At 40.5% G+C, this 27,175-nt stretch overlaps 1 protein-coding gene across 1 annotated transcript; it reads right to left on the reverse strand.

Annotated features, from left to right (window-relative positions):
* Positions 1-7,863: 7,863 nt before the first annotated feature.
* fuca2 (alpha-L-fucosidase 2) lies at positions 7,864-27,166 on the reverse strand. Its single transcript, XM_051867403.1, has 7 exons — positions 26,795-27,166; positions 16,872-17,059; positions 15,090-15,429; positions 13,627-13,837; positions 12,088-12,278; positions 11,827-11,935; positions 7,864-9,017 (listed from the first exon to the last, which is right to left on the reverse strand). The coding sequence occupies exons 1-7, from the start codon at positions 26,977-26,979 to the stop codon at positions 8,880-8,882; spliced, it is 1,362 nt and encodes a 453-aa protein (XP_051723363.1). The 5' UTR covers positions 26,980-27,166; the 3' UTR covers positions 7,864-8,879.
* Between the last annotated feature and the right edge of the window lie 9 nt (positions 27,167-27,175).

Consider the following 27,175-nt stretch of genomic DNA (forward strand, 5'->3'; position numbering starts at 1 on the left):
AGAGGGAATCTGAGACGGAAGATGAACGCAGACATAAGAAAGCAAGGACATTAGCTTAGAATATCACACCTGCAGCGAGCCATACTGCTCAGTACTCAGTGTGTGCACAAAGCCATACTATTTTGGTGAACATTAGTGTGGATTTATTTGCACAACTTAAAGTATGAATATTAAACTAGATTTATACATTTTCTGAAGATAATGCTTGCATGTGCAAAAAAAAAAGTTAAGGCTGTTAAAACCTACTGTATCATATTTCTAAGGCCTTTAAATGATCAACATGATCAAAAATTTGCAGAAAAACCTCTTACAATCTACTAGGTCTACATGCCTTACATTGTCTGAATTTTTTTAGCAAGTAAAAGGCCTTTTAGTATAATTGTAAAAACATCCACCTTTAGGTCATAAGACATGTGTCTTTTTGTTGTGATGTACTGATTTTTATTCAGTAAGAATAACTTTTATAAGATGAACACTTACTGGACTCAAGCAACTTAGGTTTACTTGATTATCCAAACATTTATCCAATCACAAAATGTAAGTATCAAATATGATCCATCAGTCTTCTGAGGAACGTTTATTTGTTCGTCTCTCTATCATATAAAGCTTTGATCATAAAACTAAGCATTTAAATATCATCTAAATAGACCAATTTGGTGCTTGTAAACAGCCATGACGTTTTTTTGTGGGCGGCGCCTACCTGGTTGCAGAAAACGACATCAGTAGCAGTCTATGGAAGGAACAGAATAAAAGAATAAAAAGTTCATTTTGAGTTTATATCTCACATTTCTTAGAAGGAAAAACAGAATTGTGAGATATGTCTTTTTTCCTCAGAATTGCAAGTTTATATCCCGCAATTCCGACTTTTTCCCCCTCAGCATTGTGAAATAAACTTAAAATTGCGAGTTATAAAGTCCGAACTGGGAGATATAAACACGCAAATGCAAGAAAAAAATTCAGAATTGTGAAATAAAAATATTATAGGCTATGTTTAAATTTAAACATAACTTTAAATTAACTTTAAAGTTATCTATGTAAAATGTTATAGGTTTAAATATTTTTCTTGCAGTAACTGCTATGTATGTATGTCCTCTATGAACTGCATATGTGAATATTATGTAGATTTACTGTTTGCATCAAATTCCTGCTTTAATAGTAGACTAATCATTGCAGGTTTCATCAGTCCAGTCTGTGACTTGCAACATAAACGTCTCCGTTTAGCTTCAAAGGACGTCTTCAACGACGGTATTCTATAAAAAATGAAGACTATATTTTTTGCATTCCGATTCCGACATCCAGAGGCACAACAAAACATTTTTCTCTTATTCTCTGGATTTTGCACATTTTCCTCCACTTGCTACCGCTATTTTTTTTTTTTTTGCAACCACTATGCGCGCGCAGCTGCAAGTGACTTAACTGTGACGTCTGCTCCAAATGGGTCTATAAGACATTATTGGGAGATATATGACAACTGATATTTATATGCATTTATGTAAGTACTCTGCTATGCTGTTATAAAGATTTCACTGATTTACATTACAACCTATCAGAATTTCATCTTACTTTTTGGCCATGTAAATATCAGTAACTACACTAAATTACATATTTTTGCTCAGTTTGAGCCTCTGATTAAATCTGAGGTGTTTTTTTCCTCCTCAAGTATGAGGTCCATGTTCTTCTATATCATATTATATGAGCCATAAAATCCTGATGTATCAATTATGTTAAAGTTCAAACTTTCAAACTTTTTTAAACCAGCCGACAATTAAATCAACATGAGGTATTATGATGTTCCCCCAACAGACATTCTACTGAATATTAGTACACTACACGTCAAATTATTCTACTAACCCAGACCTTAACCTAATAGTCTACTCATACTCTAATGAGAGTTAGTTGACATGTAGTTTCAATGTTACTTCGGTTGCTCAACAACAACAAAGCTGGAGAATCTCACGCAGCCAAAATGACGATTGTCAGTAATGGTGTTCAGCCTTACATTATTCAAACCGGAGTCGGACACTGATGGAGAGACTCAGAAAGAAGTTACAACTTTTAGAATGCATCTGGACATTTCTGAATGGTTAGTGGATAAATGTATGTAGTTGCTATGGAGTTTATTCAACTCATCGACTAGCATGTGCCGTCATGTTAATCTTTTGTGCAAATCCAGTATTGAATTGACCCTTGTTTGTGAAGCAGTCCGGGGTAAAATGACGGCATGGCAACAACACTCTACTACAACAACCCTTCCTCTTCTCTAAAGCAGCCCAACATGGCATCACCCCTTTGTTGTGTGTTCTCGGGGGCAGGGTTTATGTAAATTTTAGGGTTCGTGATGTCACCAACCCGGGAAGAAGCTCATTGTAGTCCTTAAAAAGTGATTTCTGTAAAAGAAAATATTTCCCTTTGCATTGAACTTTGAGCGTCGTAACTTTACAGATGTTGTTTATGCTCAAACAGCAACATTACACACTAACTGAAGTTAAAAAAGTGAAATCATATTCAAGGACCATTTTAAATAGATCAAATTAACACAGAATCAACTTTGCGTTGTTGTCCATGATCATGCCAAGTATCAGCCAAATTTCCACGTGTGTCATCAAATGTGGTTGTTAAGAAAAGTGCTGAGTTGAATTTTTGTGCCATCTAGTGGTTTAAAAGATAATTAAATCAAATGCACCTTTTACCCCAGTGCACCTTTAGTCCTGTTGTATAATAGTGATGCTTGCCTTAGAAAGCTTCAGTAAACAAAGCAATTCTGTTTAAAAAGATGCATTTGTGTTTAGTCACACCTGCATTTCAGCGATCATCTTTATTCAGGTCACAGACAGCGGCAGCCATGGTTTAATGGACATGGTCATAATTCAGTGCATTGTCTGCCATCCTGTGATTTGTAGAAGGTTAACTTGTCCAAATGGCCGTGACATTAAATCAACAGCTTATAGATCCAGAGCCACAGCTTCTGTGCATCTGAATATAACTGAAATCAGCGAAAAGCTAGTCACAGCCCATATCAGTTTAGTAATCTGCATAGTTCTGAATGAGGCATAGAACATTTATGTAAAACAGGACTTGATTGAAAATGTTGCAGTTACATACCAGAATGAATTCTGGTGGTTGGAGGGAACTAGTTGAAAAATGAGAGGGATTCGTGTTGTCAGTCATATAGTACTTGTCATATAGTATTTTTTTAGTATCAATCAGTAAGAATTTTTGTCTTGTTTTTCAGGAAAATATCTAAGCATTCACAAATCAAGATTTACTTGAGAAGCAAAATTATGTATGATAAAGTTAGATATTTTCTGACATTTACTTGGCTTTCCCAAGTATATGTATCTTAATTTAAGAATGTTTAGATGTACTCTAAAACAGGTCAAAAACACTGAGGAAGAAAATCATTTTATGCAGTTAAGTTATTGCATTCTGTGAAAAGATTATGAAAATAATTTTTTTTTTTTTAAACATGCACCATAAAGGAACATTCACATTTTAATTTTGTGTTAACTTCAGAATGTTTTTTATTATCATTATTATTTGAATTATGTTTCATTTCAATTTTAGAACAGAACTTTTCAATTGGAATTTAATAATTAAAGAAATACTGAGAGTTAGTAACTTTCATTTAGAGCTGAACTATTCATTTAACAATAATGCATAATGCATCCCCTGTTATGACACATTATATGATTTGGTAACCAACCAGAATGACTTTTCCGTAAGTCTAATAACGTCATTGCTTCTAATCATGTTATATCACAAGTAGTGCACAAATAGGAAGCAGGACGAAATCCCCTCGCAGACCCCCTCATTCTGTCATACTACATGTAATGGAAGATTGGCTCTGGAACCCCAAAGGTCCTTCCCACTTTACCTCCCAGCGGCAGGCTTTACCCGCTCAGACCAGACACCAGCGAAAACACCATCCGGACACCTGCGAAAACAGAGACACAGTTGCATGTGGAAACCATGATGAAATATGGAAAACAGAGCAAAAAGGGAATTTTACATACATGAGGAACATTCTGTTGCTAACTCTGAATTTTCCCCCTGCTGAGTGAGTTAAAGGGGCTGTGATGTTCATAAACAGTGCAGGACTATTCTTGGCACAGCTGCCCTGAATAACTCAGATAGGGAGTTTCTGATATGGGAGCAGTGGGCACGTGTGTCTGAATGCAGCATGTGATGCTCTCCGATTCCAAAGACAGCCATAAGCAGAGCATTATGGGTAGCTCAGGCTGCCACACACTGCTCTGTTCAAATGAACATGTCTCTGTGTGTTACATTCAAATCAAATTCAAAAGACAGAACGCATTTAATTTGCTTTACATTAAAAGTCACTTCACTAAGCGGGTTAAGTAAAGGCCCGATATACTCACTGTGAAATTCTTTTTCGTTCTTTGCTTAGGGGTAAAAAGTTAGAAATACTTGACCAGCTATAGCAAACATCCCGACACCGTTCACGTTGCTGAGAGCTGCGTTTAGACGATTAGGCTATTATACAACACTCATGTCACATACTGCAAATTGCTTTGCAAGACACTAGCATAAAATACTGCATTATACATACAGGTTCACAGCATAAATGAGTACACACCCTCTGAAACTTAACAAATTCAGCAATTAGCCTACTCTTTGCTTGGAAGACATGTTGGGATTCTTTAGAGATGTAATGCTCCAGCAAGTCTGCTTGATCAATTACCAAAGAAGCATGTCAAATTATTCAGGAAAATAAAATTTTCTTAACAAAGTGATAAAATGCCCTATTGCAATAAAGCAATAAGCCCCAAGAAGCAGTTTACAGTGAATTTATAACAGCTAAGGGGCGTTATTAGGCACAACGCGGAGCGTTATAAATTCACTGTAAACCTTGGCTTCACGGGGCTTATTGGTTTTGTAAAACAGTTACCACACAATACAAATATTAAAGACAAAAAATATGTATCACTGTGTAAAAGGTACAGAAAGCTTCCTGTTAAATACATATATTGTTTATTAGAATTCACACAAAATTGTTCGTTTACATACACCTGATATAGATGCATGATTGATGAGTGTTTTCCCCTTTAATTGTGTCATCATGAGCCAACATAATTTCCTGTTCTGTCCCCTCCTCTTAGCATTGTAAATGCATGGAAGAGGTCAGTTGTAATCTGACTCCTGATAAGCTTAATTAATCTTAATTGTAATGCTTTTATGTCTTTATTTTCACTCCAATTCATGTGTATAATGTCATTTTACTTATCTGTGTGATTATTTTTGTAATTTTGCACTTTTTGACTAATATATGGAAACGAGCACATGGTGATCTATATGTTTTATAGAGCACGATAAGTGCGAGTCACTCATAAAGGCTGCTTTTCTGTTGTTTTCATATCAGGTATGTTTTCTGTTATGTTATTTTCTTGTTTAATGTGATTTATTTCGTCTTGGCATTGTAATTGCATGGACACAACGCAGAAAACAGACCAGTTACAAATGCAACTTTAACGAACAAAAATCATTAAAAGCCTTCCTTCTGCTGGAAAAAATAGTCCATAACCGTGCAGCAACAGAAGTTACATTATTACGCCATTAGATGGCGGCAAAGATTGTCTTTATGAACGAGTCGCAAAGACTTTTATATTAAAACTTGTTGTGAACACGGAACAAGACGCAAATGACAAATGTTTTGACTAGCACTGTCAGTGTCAGCATGGCACGGGAATACCCATTAAATGTTAAAAGGACAAGACTGCAGCAGACATTCGAACGGATTTTTTACATAGACTGTAAAAAAAAAGATGGACAAAACACCTTCACTCTCTTCTATTGTAGTAACTGAAGCCACCAGTGTGTCAATATAGCGCTGACATCTTGAGTCTCGAGTCTGCGCATAGTGAACTTAGAGCCCTACTAGTCTGCGCAGTAGTGAGCGTGAAGTGGAGCCACAATATCAAGGTCCCGCCCACACTCCCGCAGAATCGGTTAATACTGCAGAAAAACATGTCGGTGTGAAATAAACAGTTCCGGAAATGTAGAGATTAAAGGTAAAGCTCCAATCTCCTCCAGAAGATCCACAGAAAAGTCTGTCTGTGCTTCAGTGACAACTTTGCTCAGAGAAACAGTAATCTCAGCCGTCAATCATGACGTCAAAACCCACGTTTTTAACTTAAAACAAACTTATTTAAAGAACGAACACTTTAACTAACATCAGCGTGATAAAAAAACTGCCTAAAATGACAGAAACCATCTTTGGAAGAAAAATATTTGATGTGTAATTTGACTGTTTAGTTTGTCTCACGTTCATTACATTACATGGAGAGGGCGGGGTTTATGACCTGTACTGCATCCAGCCACCTGGGGGCGATCGAGACGCTTTGGCTTCACTTCAGGACTCGTGTGGCACGCTTGGATTTTTTATTGTGAACATAGGACTGACCTGAAGGAAAATGCTAAATCTAAATGCAGGTAATACACTTGGTCCCTCGATATCTCTCTAACAATACTCTTCAATGCAGTAAGCTTCAATGAACAAAACACTTTACGTTGCTAAGACAGACGCAACAACATACACATTCCCTGGCGCAGCAATACTTATGTAATGCGGTCAGCTGTATGTTTTCGGGAATTTTACAACTGCTTCGAACGCGGCTCAACCAACCAGAATCAAGGGCCGGAACTATCCGTTTTATAAAAATGAGTACACCCTCCTGAAAGTTACTAAATAAAACTAAATTAAATTTTTCTGGTGTACGTTTAGGGCAATTTTTGATCAATGTAAGTATGTTGAACTAAAACATTTAAAGAGAAGCAATTTCTTGACAATTAAAAGTGTTATATAGCCCATTGAATCATTCTCAGATTTAATGCTGACAACAATGGAAGCACTTGGGAGAGAAATGTCAGGAGACTTATTTCTTAGCACAAAAGAAGACAGTGGTTGGATTACCAAATCATTGTTTTAAGTGTGAAAATATAAGTAACACAGAAATTCAAAAACAATTGCTTTGTGAAAAGGCCCCTGAAATAATCAGGCCTTCAGTTTAAGCTTTCATTTAGTGATGAGTGATTTTATTTGCTAGACAAAGAGCAGGAGAAATACCAACCAAGTGTCTCAGAGCCAACAAAGGCTATAAAAATAGTGACTGTTTATCTTAGTCTGCAGCCTGCAGAAGTGACATGCCTGGTTGTTGTCCACACTGGAACTACCTACTGTAGCCAAAGCACAATAAAGTCAGTTATCCTTTTCCAAGGCCCATATTTACAAAAAATATACTTCTGGGAATCCATACTCTGGTCGCATGAGATCAAGTCAATCATTTTGGATCTAACAGCATCTAAAATGCTCAGGTGTTGCTAGAGGAGGAGTACAGTGAGAAGTGCCTTGTTCTCACAGTGAAGTTCAGTGGTAGTAAAGCTCTTATATAGGGATGTATGAGTGCTGAAGGTGTGAGGGAGTTGTGCTTTATCTATGCTGTCATGAATTCACACACCACTGTGTGACGCAATACAAAAACTTGAAACAGAAGATGCTCCATTTGTTGAATTAAATATAGAGTGTACTCATTTCTGCAATTCATTTAAACAAAATTGGCTAATTTACTTATTTTACAGATATTAATGACATATATTTCTCTGTTTTTATTATGTAAATGTTTAACACATTTCAGTTTTGCCATCTTTCCATGAATTGTATTAGGAATCCTTAATTGTATTAAGAAAATACATCTTTTGTATTTGTTCAAAGGGGGTATACTCATTTATGCTGTTCACTGTATAATTATTTAAACTCACCTGTTTGTGTTGTATTCAGATATATATATATATATATTATATTATATATAAACTCATTTAAAACAGACACTGAGGCTAATCAAACAATTTCATTTATCAGTTTATTCATTTCAAAAGATAATTATGCAAATATACAAAACAGCAATCATTTATCTCATACTAAAATACTAAAATGTGGTTATGAAAAAATACATCTGACTTCAAATTAAGACTTTATTTTTTTGAATTTAGTTAATTTATACATTGTCGCAATGTGCACTTCTTAAGAAACCAAATATATTTTTGCCTGTGCAAAAGTCACCATCATTACACTAGGATGAAGCAGGTGTTTAACAGAGATTGCAATTGTTAGATTGTATGGATCTGCACATCAGAAATATCAGATCCGACCCCACACTTTGAATAATCTTAGTCTGGTGTGTTTCAATGCCAAGACTTCATCTGAACAGCGCAATTGCTTCACAACAACATCCCATAAAGCCTTAAAATGGCGATATCTCTCTTATCTCTTATTTGTGAAGACAAACATTCCAAATTCTATGAAACCCCATAATCATAAGATTAAACACCAATAGAAAGGAAGTAATAAGTAATATAAAACGACAATTGAATAATATAAAATGATGAATAAATGATTAAATGATAAATCAAATAACAACTGCATAAATGATTCATGATTATAAAATTAAATTGAATTAAAAAAAAAAAAAAAAACAGGTTATTGAAAATCCTTAGATCCTTCACTATGCCGTTACTAAGATGTTCAGAGATATAAGTGTGTTGCTATGTGGTTGCTAGGATGTTCTGTCAGGTGGCTGCTTACTGGCACAATGTTTTTTAAACTGTTTTTTTACTCGTTTTAACATCTTTCAGGCAAAAATGTCTGATCTCTTAGCAAAGCAAGAGCACACCTCTCCACTTTGCGCCCCTACTAGGATACACTGCAACAATTAAAAAGTTGAATGAACTGATAAAGATGTTAATAAAATGTAAATTATTTTTGTTGTATTGTTATTTAAATGTAAAAGGTGTTGGAAAATACAGTGCTTTCAATCTTTGGCTTCATTAGTCCTAAAAGCAGCAACTGTGTCGCTACCCTCTGGCTACATTGCACCAGTCAGCCGCAGGGTCCAAGCCCAGGAGCAGGGCATCTGACTCGGGCCCAGCTGGGGCAGATGAACCTTCAGACCTGTGGGACTCATGGACTCCCACGAGAGGGACTGATAGCCAAGCAGCACCACCTGATTTGGAAGTTGGGAAAAGGTTTGCTTCAGATGTGATGCTCAGAAACTAATGCACAAAACAGCTCTGAATAATTAAACAAGTCTTAAGCAAGTTTAATGCAACCTTGCTGAGTAAAATTATGAATTTCTTTAAAGGAACACTCCACTTTTTTTGAAAATAGGCTCATTTTCCAACTCCCCTAGAGTTAAACAGTTGAGTTTTACCGTTTTCGAATCCATTCAGCCAATCTCCGGGTCTGGCGGTACCACTTTTAGCATAGCTTAGCATAGTTCATTGAATCAGATTAGACCGTTAGCATCTCGTTAAAAAAATGACCAAAGAGTTTCAATATTTTTCCTATTTAAAACTTGACTCTTCTGTAGTTACATCGTGTACTAAGACCGAAGGAAAATTAAAAGTTGCGATTTTCTAGGCCAATATGACTAGGAACTATACTGTCATTCCGGCGTAATGATCAAGGAACTTTGCTGCCGTACCATGGCTGCAGCAGGCGCAATGATATTACGCAGCGTCTCTCACAAATGTCTCCATGGTTGCAAGGCACGCTCCCTGTGCAAGCAGATTTCAATCTTTGTACAGTCTAATCTCTAACGTTAATTTGTCATACCATACAATCTGCCATCAAAATGATTAGTTTAATTATTGCAGTTGCTGTGAGAAAAGTCTATAAATCATCCGTCACCTCCAGCATCCTCACATGCTATAGACTACAAGCTGGGACTCCTTTATGTAACAGACGTGACGTAAGGACGCAAAGACAAACGGCGACATGCTCGAATTTCTCACGAAAACCCAGCAGTACCACTCAGATTAGAACACATTATTACAAACTTACTGTTGTGAATCGGGCTAAAGTGAGGAGATAGTTTTGAACACTGGCTGGTTATGTACTTGCTCAAAAATTGATTTTGGATCATTTTTAACCAAAAAAAGTTATAGACTGTAGCTTTAAAAAAAAAAAAAAATCTTACTGACCCCAAACTTTTGAACGTTAGTGTACATGGAAAAAAGAAGGCCATCTGATGAAATGGCAACAGCTGCTACGCTATGGTTGGTTGCTAAGTTTTAAGGCCGGGCTTAGCAAACAATCATTCAATTAGAATCTTACATAATATATATATATATATATATATACACACACATACACACACTGCTCAAAAAAATTCAAGGAACACTTTTTTAAATCAGAAAATAACATCAAGTCAGTTAAACTCCTGGGATATTGATCTGGTCAGTTAAGTAGCAGAGGGGGTTGTTAATCGGTTTCAGCTGCTTTGGTGTTAATGAAATTAACAACAGGTGCACTAGATGGGCAACAATGAGACGACCCCCAAAACAGGAATGGTTTTACAGGTGGAGGCCACTGACATTTTTTTCCCTACTCATCTTTTCTGACTGTTTTTCACTAGTTTTGCATTTGGATAGGGTCAGTGATACTACTGGTAGCATGAGGCGATACCTGGACCCTACAGAGGTTGCACAGGCTGTCCAACTCCTCCAGGTTGGCACATCAATACGTGCCATTGCCAGAAGGTTTGCTGTGTCTCCCAGCACAGTCTCAAGAGCATGGAGGAGATTCCAGGAGACAGGCAGTTACTCTAGGAGAGCTAGACAGGGCCATAGAAGGTCCTTAACCCATCAGCAGGACCGGTATCTGCTCCTTTGTGCAAGGAGGAACAGGATGAGCACTGCCAGAGCCCTACAAAATGATCTCCAGCAGGCCATTGGTGTGAATGTCTCTGACCAAACAATCAGAAACAGACTTCATGAGGGTGGCCTGAGGGCCCGACGTCCTCTAGTGGGCCCTGTGCTCACTGCCCGGCACCGTGGAGCTCGATTGGCATTTGCCATTAAACACCAGAATTGGCAGGTCCGCCACTGACGCCCTGTGCTTTTCACAGATGAGAGCAGGTTCACCCTGAACACATGATAAACGTGAAAAGGTCTGGAGAAGCCGTGGAGAACGTTATGCTGCCTGTAACATCATTCAGCATAACTGGTTTGGTGGTGGGTCGGTGATGGTCTGGGGAGGCATATCCACGGAGGGACGCACAGACCTCTACAGGCTAGACAATGGCACCCTGACTGTCATTTGGTTTCGGGATGAAATCCTTGGACCCATTGTCAGACCCTACGCTGGTGCAGTGGGTCCTGGGTTTCTCCTGGTGCATGACAATGCCCGGCCTCATGTGGCGAGAGTATGCAGGCAGTTCCTGGAGGATGAAGGAATTGATACCATTGAATAGCCCCCACGCTCGCCTGACCTAAATCCAATAGAACGGTGCTGGGCAGTGAGCACAATGTCCCAGAGGCCCTATTCAGCCCATCCGACGCCGCCAGGTTGCACCTCAGACTGCCCAGGAGCTCAGTAATGCCCTGGTCCAGATCTGGTAGGAAATACCCCAGGACACCATCCGTTGTCTCATTAGGAGCATGTCCCGATGTTGTCAGGCATGCATACAAGCACGTGGGGGCCATACAAAGTACTGAGTACCATTTTGAGTTGCTGCAATGAAATTTCAGCAAAATGGACTAGCCTGCTGCATAATTTTTTCACTTTGATTTTCGGGGTGTCTTTGAATGCAGTCCTCTGTAGGTTGATAATTTTCATTTCCATCAAACGACGTGGCATCCTTTCGTTCCTAACAATTACCCAGTCCATATCAGTATAGATATCCAGCATGATATTTTTCCCCATTGAGATCTGATGTGTTTTCAAAGTGTCCCTTTAATTTTTTTGAGCAGTATGTGTATATATATATATATATATATATATATATATATAATTTCTACAATATACATTACCCGAGTCTTGGCCGCTGACACAATGGGGTCGTTCAGAACAATGTACCCATCATTGGGCCATGAAAGGAAAACAGCATAGATTGCTTTCTCCTTCTGATTCCATGTATACCTGTGAGGACAAAACAAAATTATACTTTAATTTAAAAGCAAATAAAGGTGAAAGAGGTTAAACGGAAGAAGAGAGAAACAGAGGCAAAGACACAAACAGACATTTGCGGAGCACGTTACTGTACATGAGAGAGAAATCATAATGTAACTGACCAAACTCCAGGAGTAACAGTGTCGTTCTGAACTCTCCATGCGCTGCTGTTGTAAATGGCCTCTCCGTTCACCTTAAGCCACTGACCCATCTGCCGCAGACGCTCTTCAAATATGGGCACAATGCGGCCATCATGTGTGGGGCCCACGTTCAACAGCAGATTCCCCCCACAGGACACGGTCTCCACAAAAGTCTGCCAGACAAACAGAGGACCTCTCAATGCTCAGTGCATAGATACACCACCGTTCAAAAGTTTGGGGTCAGTAAGATTTATTTTTAAGAAGGGATGCATTAAATTGATCAAAAGTGACAAATACATTTATAATGTTAACTTACAAAATATTTCTATTTCAAATAAATGCTGTTCTTTTGAACTTTCTATTTATTGAAGAATCCTGACAGAAACTTTATCACAGTTTCCACAAACATTAAGCAGCGCAACTGTTTTCGACATTGATAATAATAAGATATGTAATATAAAAATAGTAATATAGTAATAATGTTTCTTGAGCAGCAAATCAGCATATTAGAATGATTTCTGAAGGATCATGTGACACTGAAGACTGGAGGAATGATGCTGAAAATTCAGCTTTGCATCACAGGAATAAATTACATTTTAAAATATACTTAAATAATAATATTCAAGTAATAATATTTCACAATATTACAGCTTTTACTGCATTTTTGATAAAATAATGCAACCTTGATAAGTACAAGAGACCCCAAAGTGTATACCTGTGCAATTTGTTTTCTAAACTATGTGAATTCACTTTCTTGCCTTTTACTTCTAGATAATTTATACATATATATATATATTGTCAGAAGAAAATGTAATCAGCGTTTGCCCATGCAAACTTGCCATCACAACATGTTGCTATATGGTTGCTTACTAGAAAAAGAGCTCACACTCAAGTCTATTTTGATACCCACAGTAAACCATACAAGCCAATTGAACTATAAGCGATACTAATAAAGGTGCTTATAGTTTGTAAACGCCACTAATAATAATGATATAAATTTTACTGGTTCTTACAGCAAATTAAGGTAAAATTACCTCAACTATGCTAATTTCCACAATAAATCACAATATTCATCAAAACAGTAGGGTGAACATGATTTCACCAAGTACAACATGTTCCCGGATCACCATCTTTGTTGATAATGGAACAACATTCCAATCAACCAGTCAGATTTGAGGGACAGTTTACAGTTTATGTAACTAAGTGTTATTCATCTATTTTTTTCCCCTCTGATTTTAGAGAAAAGCTATGGGTAGGGTTTGGTTTAGGGGTATGGATAAGGTTAGGACTACATTTTCAGACAGGAATGTTGTTCCAGGATCAACTAAATATGTTGATCCAGGAACATGACTTGCTTGGAAAAATCATCCAAATCAACCAAAACAGCAGAAATGGATCCATGCACTGACCAAAACTGAAAAGTTTGGGATCAAAATACACACTTGCTTGCTGCAGCATTCATCTTTTGTAAGTCACATGCACACAAGTGTCATAGTGATTGAATGTAAATGTAACGCTCACTCCTATCAGCTGTTCGATGGTGAGGTAATCGCTGAGTTTGGCGTCTCTCCTGTAGCCCCATGACTTCTGGTCAATGGTCATGCAGTTCTCCCACTTGTGCTTCAGCAGGTGTCCCGGGTTGTAACGATCTGAGCAGGTGTAATATCCACCATGTTTACATATGCTGCCCTCTCCCCAGCGGTCATTGGTCACAACAGTGTCACGCACAGGGCTGAAAACACACATTTGCCATCATTTAGGCTACATGACTTCACTTAGACAGTTCTAGTAAGCAACTTGTTTGGTTCTCTACAATGTTATTATGAAATTAAATCAAAATGAATGAAAGTCTTCAGTCTATGCCTGTTAGCTTTGAGTTCATCTATACACTAGTGTACTCCAAAACATTGACTAAATAAGTGTTTATGCTATTGCTATATGGTAAATTGAAATCTTGTAATAATTTGGAGTAAAAATCTTTTGATTGAGGCAATCAATGGCAGTAGCTCCTCACTGCAGTACACAAGATCCAGGGAGTGAGGTTGGATCCAGATCCAGGGGGGCGCTGACGGGTAGGTTTAGGGATCAGTGTTTGATGTAGTCAATCAGTATGGTGATTGACATGACCAATTTAATTTTAAGAGTCTGCTGCAGGGAGGCATTGGCCTAGCTTCTAACGTCACACTTGGATGTGGGCCGGGTTGGATGTCCATCGCAGGCTGCAGCGAAACACTTCTCATATGCTGGTTCATCTGGTGGAGCAAAGTATATGAAGTGGGAGGAGTTGGATCTGGATCTTGTGTTCTGCAGTGAGGACCATCTCATCAATTGGGCAAGGTTTAGCTAATTAAAATAGCCAAGTGAGCCCCTGCTGGTAGATGCAGCAATTACACTAATCTGTTGCCAAAAAGCATTTTTCACCATTGACCATTCAAAAGTAGCTGTGTATTCTGACAAAATAAAAAAAGAATGGCAAACAGTATAAAAATCACAAAATATGACTTTATAGTAGATGTTTTATCAGTGATTTTTTCAGAGTGATCTTAACTCTGGTGGTCTTTGGACATTTGACATTTAGATTTTTTTTTATTTTTTTTTTTTTTACTTAACTAGAATGATACGAAAATTGGTGACATTTGTGCCACTTGCTAAATTCTGGAAATGATGAGAAAAGGCTGCATGTTCTTGAGAAAAAAAGAAAAAAAAACTATCAGACTTGTGATCTTTGTGGTTGAAAATTAAATGAACAGAAAATGTATAAAATATGAAAATTCAGAACAATTTCTGAGGTACAATCTACAGCCACAAGGAAGTGGCCTTTGCATCTATGTTTAAATATATACAAATGCAAAACCTAACCTGTGTGTACACATAATACATAATACAATACACCACACTGCAGTAATTGAAAATATGATTTTTTTTTGGACCTCCTCCCGGTTTCTTGGTTTGTAATCATGACACTTCTGTTAAGGTGGCCTTACCTCTCGTTATAAAGCCAGGCGAGGAACCCTGTGCTGTTCCAGTAATAGTCGGGCGCATCTCCATCACCATCAGACCACAGCACTTCAGGTTTGAACTTGTTGACTATCTCGTACAGCTCAGGCAGGGTCTTTGTAGTAGGGAACACATTGGTTTTGAAGTGATTGTCAGCATCGGCTCTGAACATAGGGTTAAACCACTCAAACAAAGAATGGTAAAGCCCCAGACGCAAATCACTGTGTGTCCGCAAAGCAGTGGCGATCTCATCCACCAGATCCCGCTTTGGCCCAACCGCCACTGCGTTCCAGGGCCACGAGTAGTTTGAGCCCCACAGTGTAAAGCCTGAGGAATTGAAACACACAGGTGAATCGCACAAACCCTATCAAGAACATGTTCGGGACTTCTGATTTTTCTGATTTTTTTGCATTGTGATTTTATAGTATATTCCATTGTATTACAGTATTTTTTTTATATAAAATTCAGAAGTAATCTGTCTGAAGAAAACGTTTAACTGCATGAAAATATTGTCTCAGTGTGAAATATCTTTAATTTGACAAACACTGGCATCATTTTCTTTTTATTTTGGGGTGGTATGACCTGTTTTCATGTTATTCACACATAAACCTTTTGTTGTTCCTTAAATAAATAGTACTAGTACTGTAACGTGTAATGTAACATTACTATGGTATGGTACTATTTGGTGCCTTTATGCCTTCTTACCGTGGAATGCATCCTCTGAAGGCAGCATTTTTAAGCTTTTGGATGCAGCCCATGTTTCAGGTAAAAATGCGGTATGGCATATTGGTGCCTGTATATTTTTAAGGGGTCCTTGATTATGATTTCACTTTTTTTTTTTTAACTTTAGTTAGTGTGCAATGTTCCTGTTTGAGCATTAAAAATCATCTGCAAAGTTACGACACTCAAAGTTCAATGTAAAGGGAGATATTTTCTTTTACAGAAATCGCTTTTTGAGGACTACAACAAACAGCTGGTAGGGAAAACAATGAGCTTCTTTCCGAGTTGGTGACATCACAAACCCCAAAATTTACATAAACCCTGCCCCCCAAAAACACTCAACAAAGGGGGTGAGGCCATGTTGGGCTGCTTTAGAGAAGAGAAAGAGTTGTTGTAGTAGAGTGTTGTTACCATGCCGTAATTTTACACCGGACTGCTTCACAAACGAAGGTCAATTCAATGCTGGATTTGCACAAAAGATTAGCATGACGGCACATGCTAGTCGATAAGTTGAATCAACTCCACAGCAACTACATAACTTTATCCACTAACCATTCAGAAACGTCCAGATGCATTCTAAAAGTTGTAACTTCTTCCTGAGTCTCAGTGTCCGACTCCAGTTTGAACAATGTAAGGCTGAACCAGGGTTGTCAGGTTTTCACAACAAAACTTGCCCAATTGCTACTCAAAACTAGCCCAGTCGTGGTTCAGCAGGGATCCCCGGTAAAAATCACGTCCCCCAAAAATAAGAAACAAAACTATTTAAAGAAAATATTAATCACACTCTATGTGATGTGTCACACAGGTACTTCTGGAAAGTTATATGGTAAATCATAGTTTTTACTTAAAAAAACATACATTTGTTATAGGTAAGTTATATAGAATGTGATGTTAAACCATTTATAGTAAGATATTTTATAGTTAACCAATTAACAGGCTTTTACCATGGCATTTTTACAGTATTTTTTTTTTTTATGTAGCATTAAAATAATCAGTTGACAAATATGCAAAAGTGAAATGCAAATGCAGTCGGCACAGTCATTACAAACCTTCATGGTGTTTGGTTGTGAGCACAATATATTTGGCTCCAGATGAGGCAAAAATGTCAACCCACTGTACAGGATCAAAGAATTCAGCCTGGAACTGTGGTGCAAAGTCTGCGTAGGTGAAGCCAGGTGGATAATTCTGCTCCATAAACTTAACATAAGATGGGATTTTCCGGCCCTGCCAGTACCACCTGTTGGAAAACAAAACTATTAAGCACAATTAACCTCAAATATATAAACACAAAAACACTGTCATAAAGTGACCATTTAACTTCTTGATTAAAGAAAATAAAGCTTACTTTTTAGGACAATTTTGATGTTTTGCATTCTGATATTATTTTTTAATGAAGATTAAGCATATTGTAATGTATAAAATCTAATTCTTATTATTGTAATGAGAAAAAAAAACAATGACACGCTACCTAAATTATTTAGAATTTCCATATTATTTTATATTATATTTAGTTTTGAGTGACAGAAGTCGAATGTCGGCGGATTGTAACGGCTCAAAGGGAGGGCCCTTAAGGCCCCTTAGAACTGTGGACAGGTCCCATGTAGGGACAGTGAAGGGGCGAGGCGGGTTTAGCCTCCTAGACCCCTTCAAGAAACGGACAACAAGGTTGTTCCTGCCCACCAACTAGAGCCTATGCAGAAAAAAAAAAATAAAAAATTGGCTATTCAATAATAAAAAAATAAATAAATCTTGCAGGTTGTCTTACCTTACACCTAGCTATGCATCAAAAATCAAAGCTTCACCATAGAACATGGTCATTATTATTTTCAAACGAAAAACAAGACATGCTACAGCCAAAAGAACACTCATTTAGAGAAAGAGAATCGTGGAGAAAAAGCACGGCATCTGCATTGGAAAGGTTTAATTAGGGATGCTCATAATTGACTGGTTAACTGTTAACCAAGAAGTTTAATCAATTAATACTATCGGTTAGACGGTTTAAAAAGAAAACAAACTATAAACATATAGCTATAGCCTATTCAGAACAGAACCATAACGAAAAATAAAAAAAGAACACGTCACCTACCTCTCCAATTCAGCACAAATCCAAATGTTTTCATATTTGTGATGTATTTGAATGCTAAACTATTATTTATTATGTAAATTATAGGCTTTGTACTTCGCTCGCGTTCCAACAATACATCCTTCACGTATGTGCTTTGCAAGCGAGACGATGGTATAGCGCTGAATGCCACAGATTGTACAGACTAGCCTATATACACATTAAGCAGTGTAACTTTTTATGTTAGACTGACTGTATTTTATTTTGATAATAAACAGACTGCGGTGTGAAGTTAGAAATGCGAGAACTAATAGGCTATGTTGTGTGTGTGCGCAAGGCGCTGGCGCGATTTCTCCATTAAAGCGCTGCAGGTGCGTGACGTGTGAATACTCCTATTCTGTTGTTTTATATGCTGTATTTGCACATGTATAAAACTAAAGCCTTGAAAAACACATTTTGGTATTTTTAATGGGACACACCGAAACATCCCTCCAGTTTCAGTCCTCCTTTCTCACTCTTCCAGCTGCTGCGCTGGAGGTGCAGTTGCTGCTACACTAAACCGAGGACGCAGCTATGGTCTCATGTTGTTTCACCAGTGCATCACTATGTCTATGTTTATGTTTGTTTTACCATAATCAGCTTCTCATGATTTATTTTAATTAATGGATGTCCAAAGTATTAAAAGATGGAGAAACCTAAAACAGGCCCGCCTGTGAGCAATGACATGAAAATCGTCCCGAAGCCCGGCTCAGGCAGAAATGCAGGGCTCTACTACCGAATGTCCGGCTATAGGAGCATGAAAAGCTGCTATAGCCGCAACATAGACCTTAAGAGTGAATGAGAAAGAGAATGAGAATGAGCTTTATTGCCAGGTATGTTTACACATACTAGGAATTTGTTGTAGTGACAAGCTCCACAGTGCAACAGAGTGACAGTGACAAGACAAGACACAGATAATAAAAAGAACAATATACAAATATACAGACAATGTGCAAAATAGCAAAGACACAATATACAAATTAAAATAAATTAAAATAGGCAATTTACTATGTACAGATATGTTAGGTGTAAATTAGAAATGTAAATAAGTATGTGTGTTAAATAAATAAATGAATGTATAATAGTGTGTGTGTGTGTGTGTGTGTGTTGTGTGTTCCTCGTTTATTGTCAAGTGTTCATGAGATGGATTGCCTGAGGGAAGAAACCGGTGCTGGTTGTTCTGGTGCTCGGGGCTCTGGAGTTCAAAGAGGGAGTGTGCTGGATGATTTTGCCAGTCCTTTTGCGCACTCTGGATAAGTACAGTTCTTGGAGAGTGGGGAGGGTTGTACAAATGATTCGCTCAGCAGTCCGGACTATCCAACGTAGTCTTCTGAGGTCAGAATTGGTAGCTGAGCTGAACCAGACGGTATTTGAAGTGCATAGGACAGATTCAATGATGGCAGAGTGGAACTGTTTCAGCAGTTCCTGCGGCAGGTTGAACTTCCTCAGTTGGCGGAGGAAGTACGGCCTCTGTTGGGCCTTTTTCACAATGGAGTCTATGTGAATGTCCCACTTCAGGTCCTGAGAGATGGTGTTGCAGAGGAACCTGAATGACTCCACTGTTTTTACAGTGCTGTTGATGATGGTGAGTGGGGGAGAGCAGGGGGGTTTCTTCTGAAGTCCACGATCATCTCCACTGTTTTGAGCGTGTTCGGCTCCAGGTTTTTGTGACTGCACCAGACAGCCAGCTCTCTAACCTCCTGTCTGTAAGCAGACTCGTCTCCGTCCCGGATGAGGCCGATGACTGTGGTGTTGTCAGCAAACTTCAGGAGCTTGACAGAGGAGTATTTAGAGGTGCAGTCATTGGTGTAGATGGAGAAGAGCAGTGGGGAGAGGACACAACCCTGAGGAGCGCCAGTGCTGATGGTGCGGGTGTTGGATGAGAATTTTCCCAGCCTCACTAGCTGCTGCCTGTCTGTCAGGAAGCTGGTGATCCACTGACAGACAGAGGTGGGCACTGAGAGCTGAGTTAGTTTGGGCAGGAGGAAGTTTGGGATGATGGTGTTAAAAGCCGAGCTGAAGTCCACAAACAGGATCCTTACATAAGTCCCTGATTTATCCAGATGTTGTAGGATGAAGTGCAGACCCATGTTTACTGCATCATCCACAGACCTGTTTGCTCGGTAAGCAAACTGCAGGGGGTCCAGTAAGGGTCCAGTGATGTCCAGATAAGCCAGAACCAGTTTTTCAAACGATTTCATGACGACAGAAGTTAGCGCCACAGGTCTGTAGTCGTTAAGTCCTGTTATCTTGGGTTTCTTTGGAACAGGGATGATGGTGGAGCATTTGAAGCAGGAAGGGACCTCACACAACTCCAGTGATCTGTTGAAGATCTGTGAAAAGATGGGGGCCAGCTGATCAGCACAGGTTTTCAGACAGGCTGGTGTCACACCGTCTGGGTCTGGTGCTTTTTTTCTTTTGTTCTTTTTGAAGACCTGGCACACGTCATCTTCACTGATCTGAAGTGGAGGAGTGGGGGAGAGGGGGGTTGTTGGAGGTGTTAATGGTGTTTTTTCAAACCTGCAATAGAACTCATTCAGTTCGTCTGCCAGTTGTTGATTCACCACAGTGCTGGGGGATGGTGTCTTTTAGTTGGTGATGTCTTTCAGACCTTTCCACACTGATGAAGAGTCACTGGAATAGAATTGGTTCCTTAATTTTTCAGAATAATTCCTCTTTGCCACTTTGATCTCCTTTTCTAGTGTGTATTTGGCCTGTTTATACAAGACTCTGTCCCCATTCCTGTAAGAATCTTCTTTGGCTTGACGGAGCTGTCTGAGTTTTGCAGTGAACCATGGTTTGTCATTGTTGTAAGTTAGATGAGTCCTGGTAAGAATGCACATATCTTCACAGAAACTGATATATGAAGTTACAGTCTCTGTGAGCTCATCCAGATCGGTGGCAGCAGCTTCAAAAACACTACAGTCCATTCGAAACAGGCTTGTAAAGCCCGCTCTATTTCGATGGTCCATCTCTTTACAGTCTTTGCTACAGGTTTAGCAGATTTAAGTTTTTGCCTGTAGGTTGGTATAAGATGAACCAGGCAGTGATCAGAGAGCCCCAAAGCTGCCCGTGGGACAGAGTGATATGCATTCCTTGTTGCTGTGTGGAGGGTATACGACCCATATCCAACAACTCTTGAAGGAAGGACAATATCAGAGATATGTCACATGCAGATGGGTCTTCATCGCAGGCTGTGCACCAACCAGAGAAGACTGACCATTTAAGGGCATAGAGGCGTCTCAGGGGAATCAGCCACGGCACCGCTGTGAGCAGATGAGACAGCTACGAGAGCCAGTGTTGTTCCTCCAGAGCGGGGCCTCTAGGAGGACCTTGTGTTTGTGTTCCCTGATTCATCTGACAACCTGGGGGATTAGAGCAATCGGGGGAAAGGCATAAAAGAGAAGGCTGGGCCAATCGTGGGCCAGCGCATCCCTGTTCCTTGAAAAATAGATTGGGCAATGACAGTTGTCTTTGGAGGCAAAGAGGTTGACCTCTGCCTTCCCGAAGATTTCTCAGATTTTCTGAACCGTTTGGGGGTGGAGCATCCACTCTTCTGAGGAGACATTGTTCCGTGACAGCTCTTGGTTCAATATGCCCGGCACATGCGCTGCTTTCAGCGAAAGCAGATTGCAACGTGCCCACTCCAGAAGACTCTTTACTAGAGTGATAAGGTGCTTTAAGGAGAGCCCGTCCTGGTGATTTATGTAGGACATAACCGTCATACTGTCTGAGCAGACTAGGACGTTGTGTCCGCCATGAGTGGCAGGAAAGTCTGAAAGGCTCAACAGACTGCCAGCATTTCCAGGCAGTTGATGTGTAGCCCGCTTTCCTCGCTCGACCAAGTACCAGAGGCTGGTCTGCCCTCGCACAGGGCTCCCCAGCCTGTCTTGGAAGCATCTGTGAAGACGACTTTTCTCCTCCCCTGCTTGTACCAGCAGGGGTCCTTCCAGGGGGCCAGGGCTGCGACGCAAGCCTGGTTCACCCTGATACATAAGTGTCCGAGACGCCAGGCGTGGGATGGATCTCTGGGTTTCAGTCAGAACTGTAGGGGTCGCATATGAAGCAGACCCAACTGTAGTACCGGCCATGAGACCTAGCATCCTTTGAAATGTTCTAAGAGGCAGAGAGGTTCCAACTTTGAAGGTTGCCACAAGCTGCTGTATGGCCAGAACCCGTTCTGGTGAGATAATTGCCCTCATTTGGGTTGAGTCGAAAACTGTTCCCAGAAACGAAATCTGTCCGCTGATAAGCAGTGAGCTCTTGGCAAAGTTGACCTTGAGTCCCAAGCACTCTATGTGGTTAAGCAGGAGAGACCTGTGGGATACTAGCTCGGCCTCCGACTGGGCTAAGACGAGTCAGTCGTTGAGGTAGTTCAAAATACAGATTCCGATCTGCCTCAGAGGGGAAACAGCCACGTCCATACACTTCATAAAAGGTACGAGGAGCTAGGGACAGCCCGAGGTGGGGGACCATGCCGTTGAATAGCGGGGGTTCTTGAGCGACCAGGAGTACATAACCTCATTCTATTATCCCGATAACCCATTTTGACACTCCAGGGATGGCCTGCCAGGACTCGGCCCGCATGGCAAAAGGTCGCTGTAAGGAACCACAATGCTTGTGAGGAATGGAAGAGGAAAACTGCTCTCTTTTTGAGTATGTTTGTTTTTTATTTTGTCTGCTATCACAGCGGTTAGTTGCATGGGCGCTAAAACGGGCCCAGTGCATGCAACAAACACATTGCTTCCAGCATCCGGAACTGAACGGGGTGTCAGGAAGTGCAAACGAGGCTGTATGGGGGGTGGCCCAGCCACAGCGAGACTTAGCCCCCTCCTCTTCCTGTCTGAGGGATCAGGACGACTTCTGAGGCGCAGGGTCCAGCGCTATCTTGGGCCGGGTCCCTGGTGTTTCGGAAAGGGATGGCGCTTTGCGGAGCGCTGCCGAGGCTCAAGCTGTGGGGTAGGCTGAGCAGCTGAAGGTGCAGCTTTGGCGGGCTGCTGAATCGGCGCAGATTTGGGGCAACTAGAAGCAGCTGCGGAGCTGGGACGGTTTGGCAGAAAGTGTTGCATGGCTTGGGACGACTTCTGTGCAGCAGTGAGGCGTACAGTGAACCCGTCGACGGCGGGACCAAAGAGGCCAGAGGGGGAGACCAGGGAGTCAAGGAAGAGGGCTTGATCCGCTTCTTTTATCTACGTCAGGTTAAGCCATAATTGGCGCTCCAGTACCACTAGACTGGCCATCGGCCTCCCGATAGCCTGGGCCGTAGTTTTGGTGGTAGTTCTCTGAATGCTGCCGGGTCAGGTCCAGCCTCATCCATGACGCGGAGGAGCTTCGCCTAGTACACCTGGAGAACGGTCATAGAGCGTAACGCAGATGCCGCCTGGCCAGTCGAAGCGTAAGCACGACCAGCGAGGGCTGAATCATTCGGCAGGGCTTTGAAGCTTTAGCTGAGCTCGTCTAATCCTCCGCATCAGAGGCCGCTAAAGACATGCTGTCACCCAGCAACTCGTCATCCGATCCCCTGAACGAGACCAGGTTGCTCGCGATGGCAGAGGGGCGCTGGTTCGGGCGGGAGAAAGAGACGGGGGAAGCCTCTCTTTGTGGAGAGAGTGAGGCATGCGAGACATGAGCCGGTTCCTGGGAGGAAGAAATCGGGAGGGCGTGAGGGGCGGAGCCGCTCTCTGAGAAGAAAGCAATCCGCAAGCGCAGAGAGGCGAGACTCATACTCTCGCAATAAAAGCAATTCATCTCGGTCAGCGCGGCTTCTGCGTGGGATTTCCGCAGACATAAAATGCACTCACTGTGCCCATTATCAGCGTGCAGGGGTGCCCTGCACGAGCCACAGCCGTGGCGCAACATTTGTATAAACGTTACAGAAATTTGCTCTTTAGAAATATATATATATAGAATATTCGGCTAACCGAGGCAGGGGAAGTGCTGACACAAGTGCTCTCGATGCTGCAGGCGGCTCCTGAGCGAAGCACTGACTGGGCAGCTTGAGAGCGGCGGGGGATCAGAGCTGCTTGAGAGCGGCGAGCTGATCCGGCTGCTGTGAAGCGGCGAGCTGCAGAGCGGTGAGCTGGTCAGCATGCAGAAAGTGGAGAGAGGTCGCTAAATCAGCCTAATCCAGCTGCTTGTAGGCGAAGGCTGCTTCAAGTCTCATAGATCAAGCGAAGAGATCGTCGTTGCTGAAGGCGAATGAATCAGAGATCCTATGCAAAACGCCCACTTATATAGCCAGATGGCCTGCCCATTTTGGCGGGCTCTGGCGGGCTTTTCCGCCATAGGCTCGCACAGCTTAGCCGCGCCGTCATTGGTTCGTTTTATTGCAACTGCACGAACCAATGGCCATGCAGTTTCACTGCGTAATTGAATAAGGCTTCAGAAATTGGAGAAATAGGAGTTTCCCCATAGCGTCTGGCTAAAAATAGACGCAGTACGAGTGTAGTATCGAAAGGTAAATATTTTCCATGCTGCAGACACCTATGACTAAAGCTCCTTTCACGCAGAGATTCTGGAAAATACAATGATAATGTGTGCCTTTTGTTCACACAGGGCACGTTCCAGGACTGATCCCGGCAATGTTACTAGGTCAAACTATTGTGAATGTGAGGAGACAGCTGATTGCACTCGCAAAGCACGAATACAATGCAGGCTCACTCCAAAATAAACGAACTTCTCAATGGTGCTTTTGCTTGAAAATGTTCGCATTTTTATATTCAGAAATAAATATGAAAATGCAACGGATTTCTACCATATTCAGAGAAATTTTGTTACTGAAGATAAGTATCTGTCAAATTCAATAATAGTTACACTTAAGAAATACAAAGATGTACTCATTACATCAGAAGAAAAATGGCATCTACGCTAATATTAGTCTTTCTGTTTATCTCGAGGTTTACCGTAGTCAACCGGATCCAGGCCGTATCCAGGTGAGATTGAGGACCTACACCTTAACACGACCACAATGCAACCCTGAAGTGTCAGCAGAGATTGAGTCAACTAGATCATCCATTGTGAAGGCCTCATCGACACGACAGCCAGTGGCACAGTTCCTCAACAAACTGTCCATACCGGCGTGATGAATGCGATAGATTGAACTGGATTGAACTGGAATAAATACTTTGAATGTTGCGATCCTATCAGGCTTATGATAGCTACCTGAATCGTAACAAAGCACTGTTTGCCAGAGGAGAACTGGCCCCCCGACTAAGCCTGGTTTCTCCCAAGGTTTTTTTCTCCATTTTAACAACTATTTGCCACCTGTTTGCCACCTGATGTCACCTGTTGGAGTTTGGGTTCCTTGCCGCTGTCGCCTTTGGCTTGCTTAGTTGGGGACACTTGACATTTGACATTTGATATTCAACAGTGCTTTGCATCTGCCTACATTGACAGCATTTTCTTTAAGAGCTGCTGTGCAGCCAAAATTATATACCATTTATCACTGTAAAGCTGCTTTGACACAATCTGCATTGTAAAAAGCGCTATATAAATAAAGGTGACAAAGAATTGGCTGTAACGAAACTAAGGACGTTTTGGTTTATCCCTGAATAAACGTGCATATGCGAGTTAAAAAAAAATTATATTGACATTTTAAATAAACTATGCTCATGTCAAATTATTAAGAATATATTTGTGGTAAAATCTCCCTTTATTTTTTCCTAGGTTGCTTCAAAACATTTGGAGGAAGAGCTGAAGGACATAATCGAGTAATTTGTATGATTTTAAATAAGCTTTTTTTTTATTATTATTATTAAAAAAATTAATTTAATATTCTCTGTATCTGTTTGTCTGTGTGCTTTATTCTTAAAGTGGTTATTTTGTCATAAGCTTATGTATGTAAGAAACCAGATTCAAACTCAAAAAAAGAAAATCAACCCAGCTACCATCTGCCAGAGATACCATCTACCATGTTCCACAACACAGCTTGAGCTGGTCATGCTGGTTTTTCCAGTAGGGTGAGCTTTTATTTTAACGTTAACCAGATCACCAGCTGATCGCGTGAGCAAAGTGCGTTCTTCTCAGCACAAACAGACAGCCTATACTTAATTAAATCGATGTCTTTTGCTGTTTTATAAAGGCACAATTTTCGATTTTAGTTAGTTGGCAAAACAACGTTAGAGACCATTTATGTTAGGCTATGTTTTAAATTTTTCGGTTCATTATGAAACAGTGGCAGCACAGTGTCATTAATTGGAAACGCTGAATGAATGTTTAGCTGACAAATGTGCTAAAGTTGAGTAATATTATATCCAGTGTTGCCAACTGCTCTCAATTGAAAATAGCTAACTGGTAGCTAAATGTCACTAGATGACATCACAATGGCAAATTCATTGATCTATATAAATAGGAATATCAATCAGTGGGCAAAATAAGAATCTAGATAAGGTTTGTCCAAGAAGTTGTTAGATTTGTCCCTAAACACTATAACGAAATCGCTAAATTGGCAACACTGATAACAACATAACAAAAACCCTTCCGGACCGAACAAGTCGAGTGTCTTGCTCTGAGTGAGTGAAGGAGGCGTGGCTGTGCACAACTGCGGTCGGTGTGCGTGAACTCGCTGTCGGAGAGAAGAGAGAGAAAGCGCTACCGGCATCGGTGTATTGATACTGCAGAAAAGCGGTATTTAATTGTTTAACATATTTTAGTAGAGAGATATGTATCGAAAAAAAAATGATATTTTGACAGTACTGTTAAGAAACCTCAAACCTAAAAGATTACCATGGTGTTGCACGTGCAAAACAACACAGTATTGTGTAACCTTGGTAGTGCCGTGTTACTAACTAAAAAGTACTAGAAAGTAATACTTTATAGTACTTTTTTGTTAGTGTCATACACACTGTATTCGCGCTGATGCTGCAGACTTACCAGAACCATTCACTGCCATAGCTGGGAACTGAAAACACTCCCCAGTGAATGAATATGCCGAATTTGGCTTGATCGAACCATTCCGGTAGAGGTCTCGAATCAATTGAGTCCCACGTAGGCTCGTATTGACAAAGACAGCTGCCAATCAAGAGTATAGAAAGGGAAAAAACACTCCAGTGATGCATTGTGCTTCTGCTGCTGCTGCTGCCGCTGTCACTTATTCACAGCGATCATATGACAGTTGTTTCAAATCACATGATATGGTTGTCTACATAAACTCACGTGATCTGTCACATACATGCCAACTGAAAAATAAAAAAACTAAAGTACAGCAACTGAAGAAGCTTCCTCTTTCTGAAACCGGGAAACAAGTGTATATGA

The sequence above is a fragment of the Ctenopharyngodon idella genome, chromosome 17 (assembly GCF_019924925.1).
Source record: "Ctenopharyngodon idella isolate HZGC_01 chromosome 17, HZGC01, whole genome shotgun sequence".
NCBI classification, from domain to species: domain Eukaryota; kingdom Metazoa; phylum Chordata; class Actinopteri; order Cypriniformes; family Xenocyprididae; genus Ctenopharyngodon; species Ctenopharyngodon idella.

What these genes read in the sequence shown, in the direction of transcription:
- fuca2 (XM_051867403.1), bottom strand. Translation starts at nt 26,979, where the DNA reads ATGCATCACTGGAGTGTTTTTTCCCTTTCTATACTCTTGATTGGCAGC. An exon ending in CACAACCAAACACCATGAAG is followed by an intron (nt 15,430 to 16,871) that starts GTTTGTAATGAC and finishes TCAATTCCTCAG; the next exon opens with GCTTTACACTGTGGGGCTCA. An exon ending in CCATCGAACAGCTGATAGGA is followed by an intron (nt 12,279 to 13,626) that starts GTGAGCGTTACA and finishes TTTGTCTGGCAG; the next exon opens with ACTTTTGTGGAGACCGTGTC.